The 24,788-nt window shown below is 43.2% G+C and overlaps 1 protein-coding gene across 1 annotated transcript in view; it reads left to right on the forward strand.

Moving 5' to 3' along the window:
* Nucleotides 1–24,788, forward strand: part of LOC119431528 (laminin subunit alpha-1-like) — a 151,500-nt gene that overhangs the window by 99,164 nt on the left and 27,548 nt on the right. Inside the window, 16 exon segments of the mRNA XM_049657901.1 lie at nt 374–490; nt 1,341–1,501; nt 3,875–4,013; nt 6,142–6,250; nt 7,533–7,823; nt 9,335–9,486; nt 10,381–10,539; nt 11,112–11,201; nt 11,203–11,267; nt 12,628–12,784; nt 13,442–13,563; nt 14,547–14,709; nt 16,416–16,563; nt 18,694–18,817; nt 21,120–21,240; nt 24,129–24,293. Of these exon segments, the coding sequence (XP_049513858.1) occupies nt 374–490; nt 1,341–1,501; nt 3,875–4,013; nt 6,142–6,250; nt 7,533–7,823; nt 9,335–9,486; nt 10,381–10,539; nt 11,112–11,201; nt 11,203–11,267; nt 12,628–12,784; nt 13,442–13,563; nt 14,547–14,709; nt 16,416–16,563; nt 18,694–18,817; nt 21,120–21,240; nt 24,129–24,293 (2,283 nt within the window).

A 24,788-nucleotide genomic window follows, 5' to 3' on the forward strand; every position in this document is an offset into this window, starting at 1 on the left:
ATTGAGGCTAACAGGCCACTACAGGCAACAGCAGACTGGCCTTTACGTTTTTGTGATAGGATGTACAAACTCCCTCCCTGTTCTTTCACTTTGCAGGTGCGTCTTCAAAATTCTGTTGAAATTGTGGCACTGCACCTACATATCTAATGGTGGCTGTATATCAAAGTTCCACTTGTATGTTTGCGCTAAGTAGGTCTTTAAACAGATTTTGATATTGTTTTGTAAGCTCTTCAGTTGCATGGAGCACTTTTTGCATTATTGCCTATGGTAACTTGATGCCCTTTGGTTAGACCTTAAGTTTGCTTGCTGTTGTTAAGAATCTATCAAGCTGTTACAGCCGGTCTATATTGATTATTATTATTTTTTTTTTCAGAATTTCATTGGTGGAAGCCAAGACGGAGCTGGCAGAGCAAATGCCTCGCTCGTGGAGGCCAGAGAATGGCTGAGGAAAGCCCGAGACGCAATTATTGACGCTGCCTTCAAGTTTGATGTGAGTTTTCTAATATTTGCTGCATTTCCAGGCCCGAAAGACTCGGCACATAACATTTAAACTCACAAGAGACAGCAGGGACTGAATGGTGGAACAGTCTAACTCATTTCTTCATTATGATTGAAGGTAATGCCAGGATTGTGTACTTTCATCTAGTTAAAAGGTTAAACTTGCTGTTGACTTGCTGTACTGTAGGATATTTCAGATTTGTCTGAAATGAACATTTAAATTGGTAATTATTTTTTGCCCTCTTGTGAAATGGTATTGTCCTGTGACCAATTGCTTAGCATAACTGCTTAGATTATGTGTCATCTGAGAATTTGTGTAGCAAAGTGCACAAAGTACTTAACCCTGAACATATGAAGTGCCAATTTGTTATACTTGTGTCACAAATTATCCACAATCTTTTATGTTTCCACTTAGATGCTTTAAGTAGCACTGGTAATAATTTAGGCATGTTAGCACACCCTCATGGAACTTAATAATGCATATAGTAATCAACAGCAAATGCAAGGAAGCATATTTCATATATATGAAGGAAAACGGAAATGATGTCAGCTCATATCAACATTACTTGGCTTTATTTTACTGTATTAATCTTGTGCCTGATTTCCCCAGCAAGCTTTACCAAAGAAAGAATTTGAAATTGTGTGTCACATTAGATGATCAAGATGCTAGGTGCAGGTTATTTTTGCATAGAGTTCAGGCAAAAATTGGTGATACTGAAAGATCTGGTTGTTAAAAGCAATATGTCATTATTTGAATTACTCTGTGTGTTTGATTTAATGGCAGTAGCCTCTGCATTCACAAAATCTCGGGCGACCATTGTCGTTGGCTGTTGCACACTCAGGAGCTACCTCGGCTGCTGATGGAAATTTCAAATGCAACTGATGCACTTGAGGAACGTCGGGGGACTCTCGATCGCCTCAATCCGGAGTACAGAGAGAAATACGTCCTGAAATGTGGACGCCACGCCGACGAAATGGGAGCCCATGTTGGTGCTCTTGCGGAGTAAGTGACTTCTTCTCAGCTTCACTTGCAACAAATGCCTCATTGTTCAACATTGTGGTGTCCAGTGCTAAAACTGCAAGCACAGAAAAGGAGCTGCAGTTGACTCGCAGTTATTCAAACTCGGGTTAATTTAAAATTTCAATCAATTCAAACAAATCTCAAGGTGTTGGTCAGCCCATTTTGTTTTCAATGCATCTGGAAGGCACTCATGAGTGTTCAAGCAAGGTTCATGGTTAACATGGTAAGTTCAGGTTTTTTTTTTTGGCTTCCCATAGCAGAGCAATGCAGAGAAAAATGGCAGAAGAGAGGACATTCAATAAGATGGGAAGTGTCAAAACTTGCCAATGTTTAATATTCAGGCTGATGTGTATGTTGACAGGCACAAGTGTCAAGAAGGGGCCAGGAACCCGGACATGCAAATATGGCTCTGATACTGCAAATGTTCATATTCTTTGAAAAGTATCCATTAACTCCACATTGAATAAATGTATTCATGCAATAACTCATAAACCTTTCCTGGGCCATGTTATGTTCAACCATAGACAATTTAAACCAACAAACAAACATGCGTTGTTCCTGCGAGCTTGAATTAGTGCGATTCAACTGGGGTAGAAGCAGGTGGATAAGTAAACAACCTGAGTGAAATTCATGCTGACTGTAGATAAAGTAGACCGCCGTATGATTATATTAAATTTCTGTAGTACTATTGATCTGGTAACTGCAACTTTAGGATGGCAAGTTTGCTGTAAGAATTGTTGATAATGTCACGTGCTAGGAATTACAGGTCAAAACACCCATATTGTCTTGGCACCTTTGTTGAAGAATTGTGGAAGAAGTGGAGGTAGATGGAGAGAAGAACAGGAGAAAACATTGTTCTTGTGACCTCACCCAATCTTGTGCTTGCTACCATGTCTCTTACAAGTAAATGCTTCTCACCAGCCTAACTATATCTCTTGACTGGATTTCGCTTCATCTTTTTTTTCTTCTTTTTGAACAATTCTTAACCAAAGGTGCAAAAAAAATGTCACAGTTTCGCCCTAAGGGCGAAGCAATGAATGCGATAGCAACACAGCAATGTCATACGAAGTAAGGTGAGCGGCTTTGGTAGCAATATGAATTGTAGTAAACATGAGCTGATTAAGTAAGCAGGTGTGCTGCGGCGTAAGTAGACCGACATGAAGAGAGACTCGATGACCACGAGAAGGCGCGTGTGAAACGGTGGTGTTGATGAGAAGCGCTTCCTGTGGGCAGCGCGTGCGAAGGGACACACCTGTAGCGCTGCACTGCCGATCCGGGCAGCATTGCATGTGTAGCGTGCGTTGGAAAATGTGGCCCGACTATTACTAACTGAATGAACAAGCGTGGTGTGAGCGCGCACAAACATGAAGAGATCACACTGAATGACAGCAGACAACGACTGTCAAAACGCTGGCAGCAAGCATACGCCGCAGCGGGCGAAGGTACGTGCGGTCTATCGCTTCAACGGAAACTGAGCGGCGAATGCACTTAAAGGTCAGAGCCGTGTGGAGATAAGAGACGGTGCGAGCGAGCGACGAGCGCGGTTGTTGGCAGGAAGTGCGCCCCCCCCCCCCCCCCCTTGCTCCTTCCGGCGCTGGCTTCCTGCTTCCTTGCTTGCGCGTGGGAGATTGAGTGCGTTCGCTCTCCGTGATAGCGCGCGTCTCCGCACGCTTCCTCTCGGGCAGTACGGCGCGCGGCGAAGATTTTATCTATAGGGAACCTCACGGCGACGGCGACGCCGACGGCGACGCCGACGCCGACGGCAGAAATCCGGTTCAAGTGTCCATATAATTGCTATCGCAATAAAAAAATATTCATTGCCCGAGGCCCCCCTGCCTAGCTTCTCAGGACCTAAATAAAGTGTTTACTATTACTATTGCCCGAGATGCTGGCGCCCAAGGGCTGAACCTAAAATTGTCTGCAACGTCATGCATCCAATGTAGGTAACACATGATATACGACACCAAAAGAACAGACAGTGTCACGTGTAATGCAACACGGAAATGAGCATGGACAGGAGGATAGTCTCTTTGGTAGCTGAATTGCTAGAGCATCGCAAGCGTGATGCTGGAAGATGTGAGTTCAGAGTTGTCTTTTCGTCCACATTAATTTCCCTTTTCCTTACTATTTCTGTGTGTCACTTATAACCGCAGTCGACTTTCTTCTGCGTCTTCCTTGGCTTCATGTGGTAGTGACTAATAAAATTTGAGCCCCTTGGTTACCCGTCTCATTCATTACGTGCATCGCCATCTCACTTAGTTTATCATGTGCCAGCAATGCTGAATCATGCATTACCGACTCGCCCGAACCGCTATGCTTGGGACTTGTAGCGTCATTCTGTTCTCTCAACAACAGCCAGTTCAGGACTACGCAAGAGGTCTCCGAGTACCCCCTGCGGGCTGCCCGTGTTTACCAGAACATCGTCGACGCTCTCCGGGATGCCGAGGATGCTGCTAGGAAAGCAGCTGATGCAGCGGACAGAGCTTTTGACGAGGTGCTGCTTTCGTTGCTCTCAGCTTAAAGCAAAGATAATAAAGGGATGCTAAATACAGTTGAACCTCGTTAGTCGTATCTGACACGAGAGGGCCTTCGGTATATCCGATATTCGTTATATCACATACTAATATTGGCGAGAAATTTTTGTTTACTTCGTTATATCCGATAATTCGTTATATCCTTGTTCGTTATATCGAGGTTTGACTGTACAAATAATAGGCTGAGCTTAAGTGTCAGATTAGTGTTCCAAGAAGGCTTCACAAATGTCACTTTTATTGAGTACAGAGCCTTCAGAACCGCAGTAGTTTCACTAATGTTAAAAGAAGATTGATGCCTCCACTGTGAAAATACAGTGCCTGCTGCTTCGATGCAACATGCCCCACTAATATTCAATACATAGTTATGAGTAGTCAGCTACTCATGAAAAAAAAAGAGCAATTCAACAAAAGCATGATAAGAAAGTCAACTTCCGGATGTTTAAGCACTAAAAAAATGCTATTTCAGATGTCTATAACGGGCACTAAAGCTGTCATTTAAGGCATGTAGTATAGGTGCCAAATACCTTCTGTACTTTAGGCATGTATAGGTCGAAATAATAACTTACGCTGTGCATCTGAGGATAAATTATGATGTTCTAAGAAACACAGCTCATTAAACCCCTGTTTTGGTAAATTTATTTTATTTTCTCGATAACACAGAATGAGGCGAGTTGCTTAAGTTACATGATTTAGCTGGAATTTAGTGTGACAAGACGCTGTGGGAAGAGTTGTGAAAGCAGTGATGAACAAGGACCATCTCAAAATTTTCTGGTTTCATGTTGGGCCTTCTTTCACTGTATATCAATTTATATGCTGAAAGGAGCACTTATGATCTACTGAAGTAAGGGGCACATGCTTGCACTAAGGAGTGTTCGATGATCCAGTGCTCCCTAGAATTGCACAATGTTTCCTGGTCAGAACCTTTGACACTTGAATAGTACTGAGAACCCAGGATTTTTGTACACGACTGATTGAAAGTTTGAAGTAACTCCATCCGGGGGGGGGCAAGAGTTCCATTGGGGATAGTGGAGAACCCTTTGTGAAGGTCGAGAATGAGCCACACGTTCTAGGTCAGAGTTGTGCTCGAGCATTCAAATTTCTCGATGTCACCGAAGAATGTTAATTGATTGCATGAGAACGCTAAGTCGCCTTCAAGTGTATTGTCACACAGAGCAGTTTGAGCCCTTCTCACGGCATTGCTCTACACTGCTGCAAAGCAGTCTGTTAATAATTTTTTACACCGGTAAAGCGTTTGTGGTAATAATCAGCTGCCTTCAGTAAAGTTCTGCAGTGGGTTATAACACTTAAAAAAAAGTGAGGCTAGACAAAGCAAGGAAAAAATGCAATTTTAGGCCCTAGAAATTCAACATAGGCACCAACCAGAGGGCCCGCGATGTCGCTGAAGGGCTGGGCCTAACGGTGCCATCATGGGTGTGGCCCGCCTTGGCTTGCAAGAGTCGAGCCTCAGGACTTCTGTAAATAAAGTTTTCATGCACACACCAACCTTGAAATAGGCATTTGTAGGCGCGATGAAGATGCCATTCTAATGTTTCTATCCCAATTTTTTGTGCTTATATGTTAATGGTCACAATCTGGACGTAAAGAAGAAATGAACATTTTACCTTAACTTTCGGTCTCTAGTCATAACTTCAGGTGATATTGCACCATATGACATTTGGGAATGCTCTAGGTTTCTCCCAAAGGGAAACTGTTACCTTAACATCCAACTTATTGACGCATGTGTCATGCTGGGCATATCAAAGCCAAATAAAGTGGGCGCAAGCTTTTGTGTAGAGGACTCGTATATTAGTTACGTCTGTTGAAGTTAAGTGTACAGCGTAGAGGTGCACACTAGGAATTAGGTTCCCTCTTTCTATTGTTTTAATTGATCAAAGTTATCTTTGTGCAGAGGAAGTCGGTGCCATTGCATTTAATGCAGTTTAAAAATAAAAAAACTGAACAAACTTGCTGCTTCTCACATTCGTCTGAATGCAAGAACTGAATTTTTTTAAACAAGAACAGCCTTCTGTGCTTAGCTTATAAATGTTTTACTAGATGCTAACAAGTTTACTCTTCCGTCATGTGCAGGCATATCCACGAACTGGCGACAGCCTAATGCAGCAAGCCGAGAGTGCAAGGGAGCGAAGTGAAGATCTGCTGAGACAGGCGAAGCAGCTCAGAGACGAAGACATACCAGGTAGGCTGAGCGCTGGCAGAGTTCACATGATGACTTGATGACATGGTGACTTACACATGACTTGTGACATGTGTATTACGGTGGAATCTGGTTGATACGATCTTCACGGGAACCGGAAAATAAAACGTATCATCTGAAAATTGTATTATCCGAAATACAATGCTCCTATAAGACACTGGCTCGGAAAAAAAAAAAAGTATTATCCCGAAAAATGCATTATGCAGAATCGTATCAATGAGATTCCACTTTAAACGCTTTCATCGGTTTGCCATTTGCATATTGTACAAATTGCATAGTAATATGCTATTATTGTTGTATTCTTTATTCAGTTTTCACATTCTATTCTAGCAATGTGTTTAAACTATGTCGACTTTGTACATGCACCCACCCACCCCCTTCCCCTGCAGTAATACCATTACGGCGTTGCAGGAGTTCTGTAAATAAAAAATTAAAAAAAAGGGGGTGGTGGTTTGAGTGAGTTGGTATTCCGTGATGTTTCCTTGAAATTACCACAACTCAGCATGAGTGACAGAAAAATAGGAAAAACAAGAAGGAACAGGAAACAGGGGTAGTGCTACATTGAAACTACACCACAAGGATCATGAAGTGCAAAAAAGAAAGGGCCTGTTGGACTTGAAATTAGGTTCACAAGGGTGATGCTATTGGGCGAGTTGCTACCATTGGGCTGTTGTTTCGGTTTAGAGCTCCACTGCACCTGTTTCTTCTTGTTTTCTTTATTTTTTTCCTTCACCCATTCTGATTTACACTAATGTCGAAGAAACGACACTGGCGGAGTTTTGCTAGGCCTAAATATCCGCTTGCAACAGCTGCGATACTTAAAATTGGGAGGGCTGCTGCAGTGACTGCAACTGCAAAATTGACTGATAAGTTGTGCTAGTTCGTTCGACATTTGCTGTTTGACAAATCTTGTTGCTTAGGTTTTTGCTATTTGAACCACTGTTGTTTCTTGCTCTTACTTTTTCTTGCTTCTTTGTTCTTTTGTTTCATTGTGTAATGAATTGCAAACATTTTTATCGTTGATTCATATACTTCCTGTCCTTGTGTGGCCAGTGTTTGAATGAGAGCATTGAAAAGGAAGCTGACGTACATTAGATTAGACGAATATATGAGATTAGCAAACTTGCCGGTATAGGACAGTTATAGTTTATGCACAACGGTGGGTAATGAGAGATTTATGAGTGAGACTGTCTTGCATTGAATTTGAATAAGCTGATGATGATGACCACACATGTCTGGTATCTATTTTTTGTTGTATGTCCAGAGCTGCAGTACACGATGCGTGTCACCAAGAGCAGGCTCAAGGGTCTTGGCGAAGACATTGAAGACGGAAACCAAGCAATAGCGGCCATCAACCGAGAGCTGGACCGTCTTCCCACTGACATAGCTGGTCCATTGGACGATGCGCTCAGGGAAGCCGATCGTGCAGACGAGAAGCAGAAAGGGGCCAACGACCGTGTGGACAGAATCATTGGGCTCCTTGCGGGCACGTCAGCCAAAGTGGCTACTCTACAGACAGGATCGGCTGCGGGACTCGACAACCTGACACGCCTCAGTGAGTGAACAGTGCATGTGTGTGTTTGATTGTGTGTGCAAGCAGGTTAGCCTTGCCAACTAGCACCTGATATAACCTCGATATAACGAAGTTGTACTTGCAGCGAAAAACTTTGTTATATCGAGAATTTCAATATATCGAGGTTTCGTTAATTCAATAAAACTAAGATAGGGAAATAAAAATAGTTTGTTACATTGCAAATTTCGTTAAATCGAGGTTCGTTATATCGAGGTTTTACTAACTTTGCATGCTGGTGTCTCAGGAACGGTGTTGTAGTCGAAAGCTCAACAGAATACCGTCTGGTCAGGTGGAGTCATTTTAGGGAAGAAACAGGTCACTGACTATAGTCAAAGCAAAATGAAGTTTCGAGGTTTTGCTCCCAGTTGTTATAGTGAACAGGGGATCTGTACGAATCTCGAAACATCATTTTGTTTTAATATAATCAGTGATCTGGTTTTTGATTTTGAAATTAATATGGAGCACTCCACTGTAGCATCTTTCCTAGTTCATGTGTTACTTTGCAATGTTAAATACAATTATATTCTGAGCACTATGTCAAGACTATTTTGTTGAGTGCAGGGGTTTCAAACTCAACACAGGCTGCATTGTAGTGTTTAGAGAGAGGGAGCGACTAAGTATAGACATCCTTGCGCACCAAATATTACTAAACTAGCATGGATGAGGCAAATGGAAGTATGGTTTCATTGTGTACTACATAGCATCCATTTGTCTCATCCATGTATTTGATAACTATGGCACTGCGAATATCTGCGTAGGTATGACGACGTTCCAGTTAGTCTATAGGGTGGCTTTGCTGGAGGGGCGGGCAGTGTTGTGAAGCCTTGAGCATCTTATAAGGAATGAGCGGAATGAAAGCTGAAGAGGGTCACATTGGCTGCACATACACACGCACATGCTTTGCGAGCGTGGGGCTCGCGCTCAGACAACCCCCAGGCAAGGGCTTCGATACCTCTTGTCTGGGGTCGCCTGTTTCTGCTCTACTTCAGCAACGAAGAGACATTATTTTTGCTGTAGTTGAGAAGGCTAATTAAAATTATTTCGGAATGGAGCTTCCCAAGCAAAAATGGGATAATGTAGTTTCACTCAACTCCCATCGGACATGTTTTGCGCGGTGTTGTTCATACTGAGATAGGAATGGCTCATGCTACTTTACAGTCGTTGGTGCTTTCCAATGGGTAAAAAGGGCTCAGAGCTGCTCCGATTGTTCCCTCTCAAGGGCTTGCACCAGGCTTGGTGATGGTACTGGGAGCAACGTGAGCTTTCACGAGAGCATTTGCAGGGCGGTTCCGAGTTGTCCTTTTTCTCCTTTGAAAAGTACGGTTCCTAGTGCATATGGTTCTTGAGTGGGCTAGTTGACTGACACTTTCCGGGAAAGTTATGATAAAAAGGACGTTTAGAAGAAATTGGGAGCACATAAGTGAAACGTACGTCTCAAAGGTATGTGAGATAACTGAGTACCCATGACATGTGCTTTCATTGTTGTTCTGTAGTTGACGAAGCCCAGCGGGGCATCAAGCAAGCCGACCAACTGGCCAGCCGGTCCGAGCAGTCTGCGGCACGAGCTCGCCAGGCACACAACATGCTGCAGCTCAACCTGAAAGAACTTCGGGACAAGATCCTCCTGGCTAGACAGCGGCTTCGAGTGTGAGTTTCAAAGTGGCATTTTGGTTGGCATATAAAGGGCTCAAAGTCATCTTCCGGCACAGTGCAAGCTATCTGTTGTGTTGGCCCCATAGCTAGTTGGCCACGCTCAATCAAGTTTAAAAATGGACTGCGTGTGCATTGCCTGCAAACAGCAACACCCTCTCTGACTGTGGCTGCATGGCCTTGGCAGCATCTAATTTTTATTAGTTAAACGTATGACATAGTCGCACATGCTTAGATGATGACGCACATGTGATACAGGATTGAAACTGAAACTCGGTGTTAGAAGGAGAAACTAATTACAGGTTACAAGTACGAGACCAGAACTAATTATACGACAAAACATTATCAATATTTGCTGTAGCCACTTGATCATGTGTCTAGTGTAGTTGTTGATGTTTGATATTATAGTGCTCTTTCTACCAGGTATTTTAAGCTATCAAGTTCACATCAGCTGATTTTCATTGGCAACTAAGTTGATATATTGCCACAGTTTATGAACAACGGAAACAATATGAACACAAAAGTGTCCTGAAAGATTGATACAAAGTGCAGTTGATGGGTCATGTCGATGCAAAACAAGAAGTTCGTATGTGTACAGATATGGAAGCAGGAGACTTTCAGTTCACTTCATTGCTTTAAGGTCTTTAGCGCATTATGCTTAGAATATGAGTCGCAGAACGGAAAACCCTTGATGAATATAACGAATGCTTTCATGCTATGCTTTCGCAGTTGCTTAGTCCTTATATTTCGCAATCAAAAACCAAGATGGTCTCTAAATTGAGATGTAATTCTTGCAATACAATTTTATATTTTGAGTGTACTCAAGTCAAAGGGGGATACGCTTCAAGAAAAGTGAATACAGCGTCATTAATTCTGTCCTTGATTGCAGATACGAGTGTCACTGAGTGCTGACTCCAATGACCAGTGCTCACGATCGTTCAAACCCGAGATTGAGTCAACCATGACCAACAGCATCATACTGAACTATGCCATCAAGGAAAACAACCAAGACAGTTTGCTGTTCTTTTTGGCTAACTCCAAAGGAAAGGTGAGGACTTTGCCTTAGTATGAATACATCAGTGCCATTTATGTGAACAAGTCAGGCATTTTAGTTGACTGTAAATTTAGACTTATGTGGTTCATTATGTGTGTCTGTGTGTTGAAATGTGCTAAGAACTTTCATGCCAACTGTTTCAGTGTTGTGTTCAGACTTTGGGGCAGTTCAGCACATGCCGCTGTGATGTAAATTATAGATTTTGATTAGCTTTTCAGGCTGAATAGAAGTTAGTTTTTGGTGCATCAGTCATAATAGTTTAACGGACACTTCTTTCTTAGGTCCAATGCACATCTACTCTTTGTGTCATGATCCACAAATACCTCGTAGCTCGATCAACTTAACGCATTCATATTTTTCCTATTTTTTCACAGATGCAAAGCAGTATTTACAATTGACGGTAAACTAGGTGGTTTAGCTAGTGGGAAAAATGACTGTAGCGAAGTGAACGCTGTAGTGAAGGTGTCTATTTGAAGACTACACATTCCTGTATTTTGCGTCGTAATGTGAAGTATGCGTTTTCTAACTGCGTCATCAGTTTGATTCTCTCATGAATATGTGTTCAGGAGGACTTTATGGCCATCGAAATGGTGAACCGAAAGATCAAGTTTTCGTGGAATGCTGGCGGAGGCACTCACAGCATCACGCACAGCATGCACATTCGACACCAATGATCCGCAGCTTGGACGAGATTCGAACTGGTACAAAGTGGAGGTCTTCAGGCAAGTGGCTGCCTTGGGCAATTGAGCTTTTAAAAGAATGTCTCGTGAATGACGAACGAAAATATCCACTACTTCATGGGTAATCCATCCCGCATACTGATCTTTTGGTGTGAGACGTCACAGTAATGCAATCCTGCCCTTTACGGAAGGTGTTGAACGTGCCATATTTTTTGTGCATTCCATGACTAGCTGCATGGAAAGTGAGCACTGAGCATTGTGATGGTTTTGTATTCCATTGATGCCATTCTTAGTGCAATTTAGAAATTTTATCAGTGGCAAATAACTTTGGCAGCAGTTCTAAAAAGGCAGTATTTCATTAAAAAAAGTTAAATTCATTTTCCTTGAAATGCAAGAAGAGACCAATTGCAGAAGCAAAATTAGACAACAGCTTGACTATGCAGTTGCACCCATTGCAGGCAGCAGCATGGAAAAAAATAATAATAGCAGGTTTCGTACAGAACATTTGACTCAAAATTCAAAGACAGTTCAAGGATTTCAAGGATGCAGAAGGCCGAAATTCAAAGAGGGGACAACAAACCTTATTCCTACTTACAATGAAAAATAGTAAAATTTTCTTCTTAGCTGCAATTTGTTGCAGCTGAGCAGCTGCTGAGTTGGACACACACCTCAAGCTCTTTAGGGGGCTTTTCAAAGTTGAGTTTTCCATTGTAATGATGTCAATCACCTTCCAGCATGATGGTTAGTAGTGTCTCGCTTCAGCCAAAGACACATATTGTGTTAAAGCCAAATGACTGAGGCTTACTTTCCGCCAGGCTTTTCTAGAGCCTAGGGCTTTAATATGGGGCCATGATGGCTGAGGTGCGAACAGACTAGCAAAACAACAAAAATAGTGGTACGGCTTGGTCGCTTCGTCTGGCTCCATCCAGCTCCACGATGGCAATAACAATTTAAACAAGCCTGTCGTTAGGATGAGGACACACCACTTTGCATCATTTAGCAACACTGAAAAGAAAATATATAGCATTGTTTCCCGATAGGCAGTGTCTGTGGCATAGCCCCGATGCAGAATATGTTGCTTCGAAGGTTCAAGTCGCCCGGCACCCCAGTTTTCAAGGAATTCAAGGAGCGCATTTATTTTCAATGAGCTTTAAGGGCCCTTGAAATCTCCTATTCCAAATTCAAGGGTTTTCCAAGTTTTCAAGGAGTTGTATGAACCCTGTAATGAAGATCGAGTATACATTACTTGGTTTCAATGGGGTGCAGATATAAAGTTTTGTATAACAGCGAAGGTGGACTATGTTGTTTAAGCTGTTTTGCAGTTCTTGTGTAATTTCTTTTAAGAAGAGCAAATTCGGATGAACTGCATCGGCAAATTGGTAACAAACATCTCGTTGAACAGGGTTGGCAACGTGGCGACCTTGAGCGTCAAGCGCAAGCCCGACGGTGCCCGCGACGATCCCGAAGAGATCACGGGGGCTGCGCCAGCTGGATTTGGCAAGATGGATTTGGACTCGAGCTCTCACTTTTACGTTGGTGCAGTGCCCGACAATATTTCGGTGAGTAATTGCTACGAGTTTTCTTTGTAATTTCTCCCAAATCGGATATGACATGTGAAGAATGGAATTGGGGCCCTGCTCCGCTCACATTTAATGTGTCTGGGTGCTACCGAGAACTGACGTGGTATAATGTAGTGATTTCTTTGCTATCACCCACCGCTCACGTTAAGTCTGATAATTAAGGGTGCCACAAGCGAAACTACTACTAAAGATGCCAGCAGTCTGGTGCCATTATAGTAGCTTAGCTGGAACTTATTTCAGGGGCCATTTTCAGCTCTACTCATGGCCTGCCATTCTTTTGTGGGGATAACTGTTACTGCTACTGTTGGTACAGCCGTGATTTGACTTCTTTATTTCTACATAGCATTGTGTACGATTTTCTTCATAATTGTTTGAAGTGTTGCAACCTTTTTAGCCACTTTAGTAATTTTTGGGATCTTACTCTTTCCTTTTTTCCTTCTCTGACCACCCATGTTTCTTTATTCACGTATGTCTGGCTTGATGCAATACTTTACTATTCTTGTTCTGTGTTTCGTTTCTCCTTGAGACTAATGTGACAGACTGTAACCTGATTTTTTGCCTTATGGAAAGATTAGTAAAATTTGTTCTTCTTCTTCTATGCTTTAAAAATGACTGTCATGTTATTTCATCTCCCAGGCTGCACAAGAGCTTACTGCAACGACATTTGTGGGCTGTCTGCACGAAGTCATCCTTGACGGCAAGCAAGTTGGTCTCTGGAACTTCCTCACAAACGAGGGCTGCGATGGCTGCAAATCAGGGTAATGTTTATTTTTTATATGTATTTAAATTTCTGCAGCATGATGTAGAAAAAGAAATGCTTAGGCAGGGCAGCTGAAACTATGTTTTTGTTCTTGCTTATTACTTGGCTACCTGTCTCAAATAATTTTAATCAAAGAGGAACCCATGAATATGCTGATGAGTTGACATACATGCCTAATTGTAACTGTGTTTTAAAATAAATGTTCATTAGCATTGAAATAAATCGTGGCCAACCAGATTTTAGATGTATTTTGTTATATCCGATAATCCGTTACATTAGTTTTTCTTGTATCAAGATTTGACCGTATGTTAAAAAAGGGAGACATGCTTTTATTTTCTTGCCTGCCAATTTTATGGCTGTTAATAAATCTAAACTTGTAAGTTTCTTGTTGGCAGAGTGCTTATTAGCATTCAGTCAGCTAACTGTCAGTATTACAAGACTGCTGAAAAAATTTTATGTGCATCTAGGCAGTTTGTGTAACAAGAATGAAGTATGAGAAATAATTGTTAGTTAGGCACGCTGATTATTGCTCCTTCACTACATATTGTCACGTAGCTGCGACCATGTGGAGGCAGGCAGGCAGAGGTGAGATAAACTGTAAGCAGTTTATTTGGTGAACTTGTGCTCTTTACACTAAGATGCAGCTCAGTGGTAGCGGTAGCAACAAGTACGTTTGTCGGTCATCAAATCAAATGACGGTTGCTTGCATCTGGCCGCTTTCATACATGCATTGTCAGATCTTCAAGATGCGAACGCAAGATTCAAGATGCGAAATCTTCAAGATTCTAGAACGCGGCACAGTCATTTATTCTTTCTGCAAAGTACTGCTATGTTCAAGAATCGCGTGTTATTTGATATTGCGTGCACATTCTAACCCACCGCTGAAGTGTGATAACAAATCAGCGTAGCCTGAGCTAATGAAGCTCTCGTGGCAATATGGCAACATGCTAACTGCAAACGCTGCACGCAAATAAATTTCAGACCTACTGAAGATGTGGACCCAAGTGCGTTCCACTTCAAAGGCGAGGGCTACTCCATCCTGCCTCAGATACGCCGCTACCAGAGCAGCAGTTACTACATCTCTTTGCTCATCAAGACCTTTGACGAAGATGCGCTGCTGTTCATCTGTCCAAACCCTGATACAGTGAGTGTTTGCTTATTGTGTTTTAAAGGAGTTTGAAGAAATCACATAAATATATTGGAAGACAGTATGCTGGGTGTCTTTTTTTAGACCGTACAAAATGTTTAAATTTAGATCGTCTGTGACAGATAGCACTGTTCTAGTCTTCGAGCTGGATTACTGAAAGAAGCAGGCATTACTTGCGCGAGAAATGAAAGTGCATATTAAACTAATTTTTAAAATAGTTGATTTAAAGCACATAGTATTTACTGCACATCATTGTCTCTGATATGCGATAGCTAGGACACTGCACACTTTATTTTTCGAAACATGGTTTGGTGTGTTGCAATATGATGGCACATGAGCACAGTCACGTGTTACTTTTTATCTATTGTGGGCTTCCTTTAAATGTCGTTAGAAAGCACTAAACGAGAGGCACGTTGTCATAAAAAAACTTAATTGGTAGTTTCTGAACCCTCTCTACAACGTAATGAAACGTACTCAGTCCGAAAGTGGATATTAAAAGGGTTTCATGATTCATCTTAGTTATAATTAACTATTTAAGTGGTATATAAAAAATACTCTGATGAGTGCCACATGGCAGCAAACTACTATATCTCTTTGGTTTCACCCAGCTGCGGTTTACCGCTTCTTTATTTATCCTTGACTCAAGTTACAGGAAACACCCAGTATATACGTATAATGTGAACATAGCTTCACGTGGTCTTAGGATCTAAGAGTGCTTTTACAGACCCCGAAGGTCGTCCACTGAATACCACTGAGTTTGGCCAGTGGTAACGCCTTTTTGAATGGCTTGTTGAGATGGTAAAGAACCCGAAGTTTAAGAAAAATGACCCAGCATAACTTTCTAAGTTTCTTTCTGCCTCAGCAAGCCATGCACAAGAGTGCCATCAACCTCACCAACCTTGCTGCTGTTCATACTTTTCATTCCCAGGCCACTCATGCTTCTACTTGTCAGTCCGCTCACACCGTGCACCGTGTCATCCTTGTCTCTATGTGCTCTGATTTCTGTTCTTCGGTATGAACCTATTAGCACAAGAACGGTCATTAAGTTGCATTTCTTCTACTCTATGCTATCCTACTGTCTCAATAATTCCTTAACACCAATGCAAGAGCCACTGGGTTGGAGTATGAAGGGATATGGCTGTCCAACCCCAAGAAAGTTTGAAGCATAAAATTTTTAACCCGATCACGTTAAGGGCCCCATGCCGCAGAAAATCCGGTGTCGGCGTTGGTGCTATAGCTGGCGTTGGCGTTCCGTGACTGAAAATTGTCGTATCTATTCTATACGGCACTGAAGTTCTTCTATCACTAAAGTTGCTCATACCTTGTCTTACATTCTTTACAAAGTTATTACTTGGAATTTTGAGAATGACAGCCCACAAACAAATGTTATGAAATAAAACACCAACAGCGCACGCCTTTTATGTTAAATCTTCTCAGACTGAAATAGTAAAAGTGCAAAACAATAACAGAAGATCGGCCCACGCAAGAGGCCGCGCTTCTACCAGAAAGCTCTCCTTTGTGCATAGCGTTCACCGCCAGTGTTTCCCAGTAAACACTACGGTTACATAAGCTGCAGTTGCCGGGAAGTGCGAGAAGCAGTCAGGGATCTTTGAATGCTATCGGGTTCCACTCTTAAAGGCGAAGCTTAAGCATCCTCCAAATAAAAAAAAATGTTTTTTGCCTTTGCCAAAACCTTTGTGCAGGGTGAATTCGTGTCGCTGGGGCTTCGGGGTGGCCACGTGGTGTTCATGTTCAAGGTGGGCAACAGTGCGCCCATGGAGTTGCGCACCAAGCGAAGGTACAACACCGGAAACTGGACCCGCGTGGTTGCCGAGCGAGACAAGCTGCAAGGTTGGTGGTCCCTTCGTTTTACACACAGAGTGTCATATAATTACCAGAGGGAACTGTGGCACTAGCTTCCACTGGAGCTGTAAGCAGGGAAGTACAGCCAGCATACGAATGATGGGCAGTACATGGAATTGCCCTAAACTTCGTCCTTCTGTTTTTAAATGGCGTTGCGACTTTGTAGAGTGATCATTTTTTAACAAAGTACTGCGGTGTAAATAATTAAATAAACATTACGAAAATTGTCCGCGGCAGGATTCGAACGCGGGACCTCTTGCACGGAAGCCCGATACTGAAGCCATTACTCCACGGACGCATGGGCAAGCGGAACTGCTGCAATTAGCAGCGATTGTGCATGCTTGCAGAGTCTTATTACCTTCTGCATTAAAAGTACGAATTGCTTTGAAATTTAGGCCAATTTAGGCCCAGGTAGAGCGTAATAAATGAAGCCACAAGATCGTCTGAAGCTGCAAGCACAAAGATCAGACAAATCCGTGTACTACCCATCATTCCATGATGGCATGAATGATTACAGCACCAGAGCTCCCTCTAGTAACGGTAGGAAGCTCTATGGTATTACAGCAATAGCTGCTGTGGTTGCGGGGAGGCACTAAGCTCCGCACGCGTAGGCTAACAGGTTATCCTTCTTTTTTTTTTTATCGTTATGTAATTAAAGAAAGTGTTGGCACCTTTATTGGCACCAGCTACTCTCCTTCGCAGGGCAAGCAAAACTAAAAGCACTAAAAAAGACTGAAAAGCACTGGCGATTGTCAACTATCGCGAACATTCGTGAAGTTTCACACACATGTAATAGGCACAAAAGGGAGTAAAAGGACACTAAGAAACACACACACAGTTCCGTAAACAAGCGAAATTGCACGAAAGAGTCTGAAAACACGCGCATAAGTGGTTTTGCAGACGAGACGGCTGATGTATCTGCACATATATGCATAACGGGATGCATACCAGCATACAAAAAAATCAGGCTTGAGCTACACATACATGACCCGTGGTATTTAAAAAAACATTTTCGAGCCAGTATTGTCGGATAAGCGTAATTCAGCAAGTGCACTTCCACGTATCTCTAGTTTAGCTTGCGCAAGATGGTGGATGTCGCCCTTAAAGTAAAAATAAAAGAGAAACGCGTGAGCTGGTGCCACTATCCTTACTCGAACCATCTCTTTCTTACTATACATATTCGCTGTTTGCAAGCTTACCCTTGGCACAGTGATGCCATGAGCGGGAAGTTGGCTATCTTGTGTAAGGCGACCTAATAGTGTGGAAAAAAGCCTACTTCCAGTGTTTCGCATTATCCCTTATTATTAGGAGGTGCGATCATGACAATGTTCCTTCTGCTAGTGAACCTCCTTTTCGTCACAAACACCAAGGTCTCGCATTATCGCTAAAAAAATTTAGCACAGGAGCCCTGGTTGTCTCGTGTAAGTACATCCCAGCAGGAAGGGCCTGCTTGTAGTAATGGCACTTTTGAAATTGAAGGGTCACCCATCTTAGGTGCAAGTTAGTGTCAGTGTCATCGTGCTGCATGACGGAGGCGTAACATTGTTGTCATGTGATGAGCTTTCTTCACAGATGGAAGGGTGATTGCGCTGACATGTGAATGCTAACACAGGCTTCCGAGAGTGAGAGCGAGGGTGACTCACTCAACACCCGGCGCGCTACTGCTGCAGCAGGTGTTCCTTTTCATGTTCTGCTCTGTCGAGGCGCGCACAAGACGTGCTTCGCAGTCAATAGGAATTTAAGTGCCTTTTCGCTGCTACGGACGCTGGATGCTGGCTTTTTCACTCAATGAGCCATTTGATGCTTTCGCATCAAAAACTCAGCAGGGGCGAAGGAGCAGTCGGAAAAAGACCTTTCCAGTCAAAGGGTTAATAGGATATCTGAAATTGGACGTCAGAGGGATGTCCCATTTGTTTTTGAAGCGATGCATGGATAGCGTGACATAATTTTGGTATCCGACAGATAAAGTGTTTTCAGTGTGTTTGGATGTCCCTTCAGTTCAGAAAGATATGTTGAAAATGTTGTGTAAGTACTCCGTTATTAAGGAAACCTTACTTGTGCTGTAAATGATGGATCTATGCTGCGTGTGTTAAGCGAGATGGTTGTGCCTTCATGTAGGTGTCCTCTCCGTGGAAGACGAACTGCTCCAGGGAGAGCTGCCACGACGCAGTACGAGTGAACTTCAACTCAAGCGCAGCAAGCTCTATTTTGGTGCCGTCCCACCAGACTTTGACACATCCAAGTATGCTTGCATGTTCTTGTTCGCTCATTTGTTTACTTGAAGCATTAGTTCTGTCTTTGTTGGAGTCATGGCCGTTGAGAAAGAGTCGAGAGTTGTGCAAGCGGATAAACACACCATTTTGTTCGAGGGAGTAAGGATGTTGAGAACATCATTGCAACACTAAGCCTTCTGAAGAACTAATTCAAGTAGAGCTAGACATTGCAAAATGCAAGTATTGTGCTTGCTTATATTCGGCACATATGTAGCGTGTGCAGTTTGAAAAATTGTGGGATGTGGTACTAGAGGTAGAGGAAGCAAGTTTGCTCTGTTCGAGTGCAAGCCACAAGTGCTATTAGCTGCCACACAAGCTTTTAGTATAGCTACACTAATAAAGGTACATGTATGCAATGGACTTGCATATTATCAAATATGTAAAATTTAACAGTTGAACCTTGATATAAGGAACATTGATGCAATGAATGATAATATATAACGAAGTAAAGCTAAAAATTTTCTCACCAAGTTCAACCTGTAATGAATGTGTACGCTTACATTGAGTATTGAATATAACAAAGGTATTTTCCTGTCATAGCAAGCTTGCAAAAGCGTGTTACCACCTCACCCAATTTCAGAACCTGTTAAGCTCTATTGTCCTTTTGCATACGACTTTGTTATAACAAGGGTTGATTATATGAACACTACACATACACTGACAGAAAGAGAAGCAAGCTAGCAATTGTCTCCTGAAAGGGTCACCACACCTACCGACTTGAAAAATAAAGAAAAAATTAGGGCTATTTGATTTCTGAACCAAACTAGGCCACTGCAAAAGCTACGGCTGCTGAGCACCTTGTAGCCATCAGCCTAGGTGGCGTAGAAACTCGACACAGCGCTACCACAGACAACAGCTTCTAAACTTTCAGCTAGACTACAGTGGAATCTCGATGATACGATCACGGCTAATACGAATTTCCGGATGATACGAATTTTTCCGTTGTCCCGGCCGAGCCCCATTACTTTGAAACGTGCTAGAGAACGGTTGTTACGAATCGATTTTCGACCCGCATACGATACGAACAAACGTCGCCCCACCGACGGCCGCAAAAGAGAACAGCGTGCAGTCACGCACTTTCTCCCTTTCGCTTTTGGTGCGGACGCGTGGACGCGGCGCCGGACAGCGCGGATGCCGCGACTGGGCGCGAAGAGTTTGAAGCAGTGGCGCTTTTGTTGCTTTTGTGCTTTTCCTCCTTTTCGGCGGCCCATCGGACGGAGTGGCTGCTGTGCTTCGGGCCGTGTTCTTTGTGTTTGCGCCATTTTGCCTAGTCGCAGCGAGCTGTGTCTACCGAGATACGATCTCGGCTAATTCGCGTGGCTGTACGCTGAGGCACAGGAGCCTCCGTTGGCGCGTCTTCCGTCGACTGCGTTATCGGTGCCGATGGCACAGGGCAACTGTCGGTTTCGCGGCTGGAGTCACACGGTACAAGATAGCGCGGCACGTAATCCACGGGGCAAGGTAGCGCGGCATGTTCAGTCGGGTGCTCCTCCGCTTCTCCCGCTAATAGCCGTATTTTTCTTGCCGTAGGAGGCTCGCGCTTCCGTATTCCGAAGGCGTGCTTCGTCCAAAATTTCTCCTCCAACGAGCAACGATCCATCACTAACCTGGGAGCTCTCAGTAATCCGAATTCTGCATGTCAAGTGAAGACGCCGGTGTGGTTTACAAAGCAGACAACTGCGGTTGCCATCTTGCCCCTGCCACAGCAGCAACCAATGGAGAGACGCCTTTCAGCACGGCAGCCAATCGGAGGCCCACTTTCATCGGAGAGTCCGTGTGACTACCTATCGCAGACCCACGCTTCTCTTGTGTTTATGCGTTTGTTACAAGATGGCGACGACGGACGAATTGAGAAGCGGAACGGTGAAACATTAAGCTTTCGAACGATACCAAGATGGCGGCGCTCGGTGGGGGGAAATACGAGATATGTCTCCGTGAACTGTGGTGATCTTGCACGATTTAAAGCTGTTTTCTCGCCCTGCGCACTGACGAATTTTTTTCGGCCACTTTTAGTGCGTTTTCAGCCAAACCATTTTGATACAGCGTAGATTAGGTGTTGCAGATACCGAAACGCGTGGCTTTCAAAAATAGATTTTTCTTGCGATCTGATCCCCGTGTCCCCCCATAATTTAGCTAGTTTTAATTGTGTTTCGATGATACGAATTTCGGCTAATACGAATATTTTTGTGACCCCGGGAGATTCGTATCATCGAGATTCCACTGTACTCTGTACTCATTGTGTGACAATGTGCCATTTGACTGTGCACACAGGTTCAGCACTGTGGGTTTCCAGAGCTTCATAGGCTGCATGAAGAACCTCCAGGTTGAGACGACTCCGTTGGACTTGCTGAAATATGAAGCGTACGGTGTGGATCCTGGTTGCAGTGAACGGGTATGGCTCTCTTTCCCTGCTTACTGGCTCTGTTCATAAGTTCAATCGATTGAACGATCGATCAGTCAATCAATCAATCAATTAAGCATCTCAGTTTTAAAGCAAAGCTTTCTTTGCGAACACTCCCTGACTTTGCTCGCGGCTGCTGCTGCAACTGTCTTGCTGAATTACCCGCACACAGGGCATCTCTCTTATAACGACTAGGTTTATATGTAGTCCCATCTGCATTACTCCTGCAGATGTGCTGGTGATCGGCTTTGTTCTCAATGGAAATGTGCAATGAAGCAATGAGCAGTTCTTAAATATCCTCACTGCAACAAATACACACCATTGAGTGAATAATTCCGTTATTGAAGCAAACTTTTCCGTGCCTTCTTTCCCGAGGATTTGCCCATATGCTCAGTTCTTCGGTTGAAAAGCAACTAAACCCCATCATACCGATTTAAAACAGCAGAATTGTCTTGTTCAGCAACCATCACAGTCGCTTTATAACATTTCCTACACTTCAAGCCGGATACAAAATTTCAGTGAAAATCGTCCTGGAAGTCATGAAGGACATTACTGCTATTTTCATAACACTCTCACAATCTTTTGTTTGGAATCGCCCAACGTTGTCAAGGAGCGTTCTTTCCTGCACGAATAAGTCATCTGGTGGTGGATCTCGAGGCACATCGGAAAATGAAAAGCTGGAAAAAAAAGTAACATTGCATTATACTTATGAAGACAGTTCCAAGTGTAATGCGAGACATTTTCTCATGATGATAATGGAACAAAAAAGGTCTTGTGTTATATATTTCTGCAAATATGGTACTTGAAAGAGAATTTGGAGCAGGAAGAGCTGGCTTCATTGCAATCACGCAAAACATGTGTCAAAATGCTGCATTGCTACTGCAGTCAGACTTCTAAATAGTGAATGCAGATATAAAGAAGTAACTCGAAGTTGTTTCTCACCAGTACAGTATGTAACAATCAGATGCTTTATATTGAGAATTGAATATGATGAACATATTTTCGTGTCATATGGGGTTTTGCTGTAACGATGCATTGCTTCACATGCTAGACAGTCTTTGTGTGCAGTTTTTTAGGGGTGCACAAATATTTGAAACTTTCGAATAACGAATCGAATATTGTCAAATTTGATTCGGCTCTCAAAGCGAGTAGTCACTATTCGTAAATACGAATATTTTTCCAATATTTTTCTAATATATTAAATTATCAACGGAGGGTGATGAAACATAGAATTGCTGCAAAAGTGCGATAAACGTAATTCTGGTGGCTGTATAGACATCAAACAAGAGAAGGTGCATAGTGGAGCATGCTAGACATCACTTAGGGAGCGAGACCTTAAAGGGACACTAAAGTGAAATAAAAAGTCAGGCTAAAGTGATAGAGCAATGCTCTAGAACGTATAAGGCGTCAATTTAATCGCGAACAGAGCTTTGTAATCGAGAAATTGAGGCAAATGTAGGACACGATAAGAGACGCCCCAGGGACATTCCGGTACTTCGCCGATGACGAAGGCACTCCTCAAAAAAAAAAAAGAAATAATAACAATATGTCACTAGTACTCAACCACTCATATTAAAAAGATTGTTTTGTTGGATTATAAGACGGAAGAAAATGCTACTTGTCTACTTCTATTAGATTCTTAGAAAAAAATACCTTTTTGGCGTTAAGCTTGATAATGACGTGAGCGGTCAAAAGGTTTCATTTTCGCTCGACTCTGCACCGCGCTCGCTTTCGAGTTTCAGAAGTTTCGTTATCGCGTAGTACTGCGCTCATGGAGGAAAATCTTTTCCTTCCTCCGTGACTGCGCTGGATTTGCTGGCTCGCTAAACTCGCACTTGAATTTGTTAGCAGCTTGAGAGTCGCGACGGCACGTGCAGACGATGACCAGCTTCGTCGCCCGACGTTGCATTGCAGGAGTCCTCGCTGCTTTCGCGCTCAGAAGAGCCGGTGTCGAGGCCGCCGCCGTCGTAGTAGGCAACGACGCTGGCAGCGCGAGCCCTCAGCAGTATGCCACGCTCATCGGAGCTTAAATCACTAAAATCGACCCCAGCATCGCAAGCCAATGTGTCGTTGTCAGGTTCGTCAACTACTAGTTGGTCCACTGCGACGAGCGTGACGATCACCGTGTTGACAATTCGGCACGCGCTTTACCTTCCGGTGTGGTGGCTAGCCACCATACTTCCGCTTTCGCACTGCCGCCGGCACTGTCTTGGCTCTGTTTCTGGCCGCGTGTTTGCGCTTTCCGCAAAAAAAAAAAAAAAATCATAGCGCTGTCTGCGGGCGCTGTTTTTCTCACCGGCGGCACAACGTCACGCTATGGCCATGACGTCACCACTCCTCGCCCGGGCGCGCAATTTGAATTGCGTTAGAGTACGCGGATGCTTCAGACGCAAATTTCTCTTAAAATAAATCTTTTCTTGGCACGAAACAAGCGTTTAGAGGTTTCTGGTATCATATTTTAAACAGTCCACGCTGAAATAATATTTGCCTTTAGTGTCCCTTTAAAACGGGTAAATCGCTTTCATTTGCACTCACAAAAGATTCTGGAGTACGTAAATAATCAGCTTATTTGTTCCTAATGCTTTATTTATACTTTTACTAAACAACGCTTTGTAATGTGCAACGTAATGATGGAAGCTTGCTAATGTTGTGAATATACTACGGTGCAAACATTGTTTTACTTTAATGGTGAAAATCGATAATCATTGTTTGAATACTATTCGAAACATATTCAATGTCCTATTCAATTCGATTTGCTTCTGGCACCATTCGGTTCGTGTTAGATTTGGTCTCGAAAATTATTGGTCATAAACCCCCTACAACTGTTATCACAATTGACTTTTCTGACAGTACTTCCTCGTTACTTTGTCACCAAGCAGAAGGTGAAGTTGGTGAGCTTCAAAGGAACGGGCTACCTGGAGCTGAAAGGAAAGACACTGGCTGCTGAGGGAAACTTCGGATTCACCTTCCAGTCGATGCAGACGGATGGCCTCATCATGATCTCAACGTTCTCGGGAGTTCGGGGTGCTGACAGCAAGAGAGACGTAAGCTGAGCTCCATGCTATCTTGTATTTTCGCGAAAGCGTTAAGGGCCCCCTGTCGCACAAAATCCTGCGTCGGTGTTGGCATCGGCGAAGTTGTCTGTGAGCGAAAATTTCCATATATACTTAGGTATATGTATATGCCATGCCTTGCTATATGACATGCGGTATATGCGGGTTATATTGCCACACCATTCTATTACTAAAGTTGCCCATACCTTTTCTCATATTCTTGAAAAAGTTATTCTTAGGAATTTGGAGAATCACAGTCCACAAACCAATGTCATGAAGCAAAACACCGACAGCGCACGCCTTTTCTGTTAAATCTTCTCAGACTGAAATATTAAAAGTAAAAAAAAAAAGAACAGAAACCTGAAAATGGCGCAATTTTTTTGGCGTGGCTCTGTACTACCTCCGGGATTGGCCCATGCAAAAGGCCGCGTTACTACCAGAAAGCTCACCTTCGTGCGCAGCATTCACCGCCAGCGTTTCCCGGTA

The sequence above is a fragment of the Dermacentor silvarum genome, chromosome 10, assembly GCF_013339745.2.
Source record: "Dermacentor silvarum isolate Dsil-2018 chromosome 10, BIME_Dsil_1.4, whole genome shotgun sequence".
NCBI classification, from domain to species: domain Eukaryota; kingdom Metazoa; phylum Arthropoda; class Arachnida; order Ixodida; family Ixodidae; genus Dermacentor; species Dermacentor silvarum.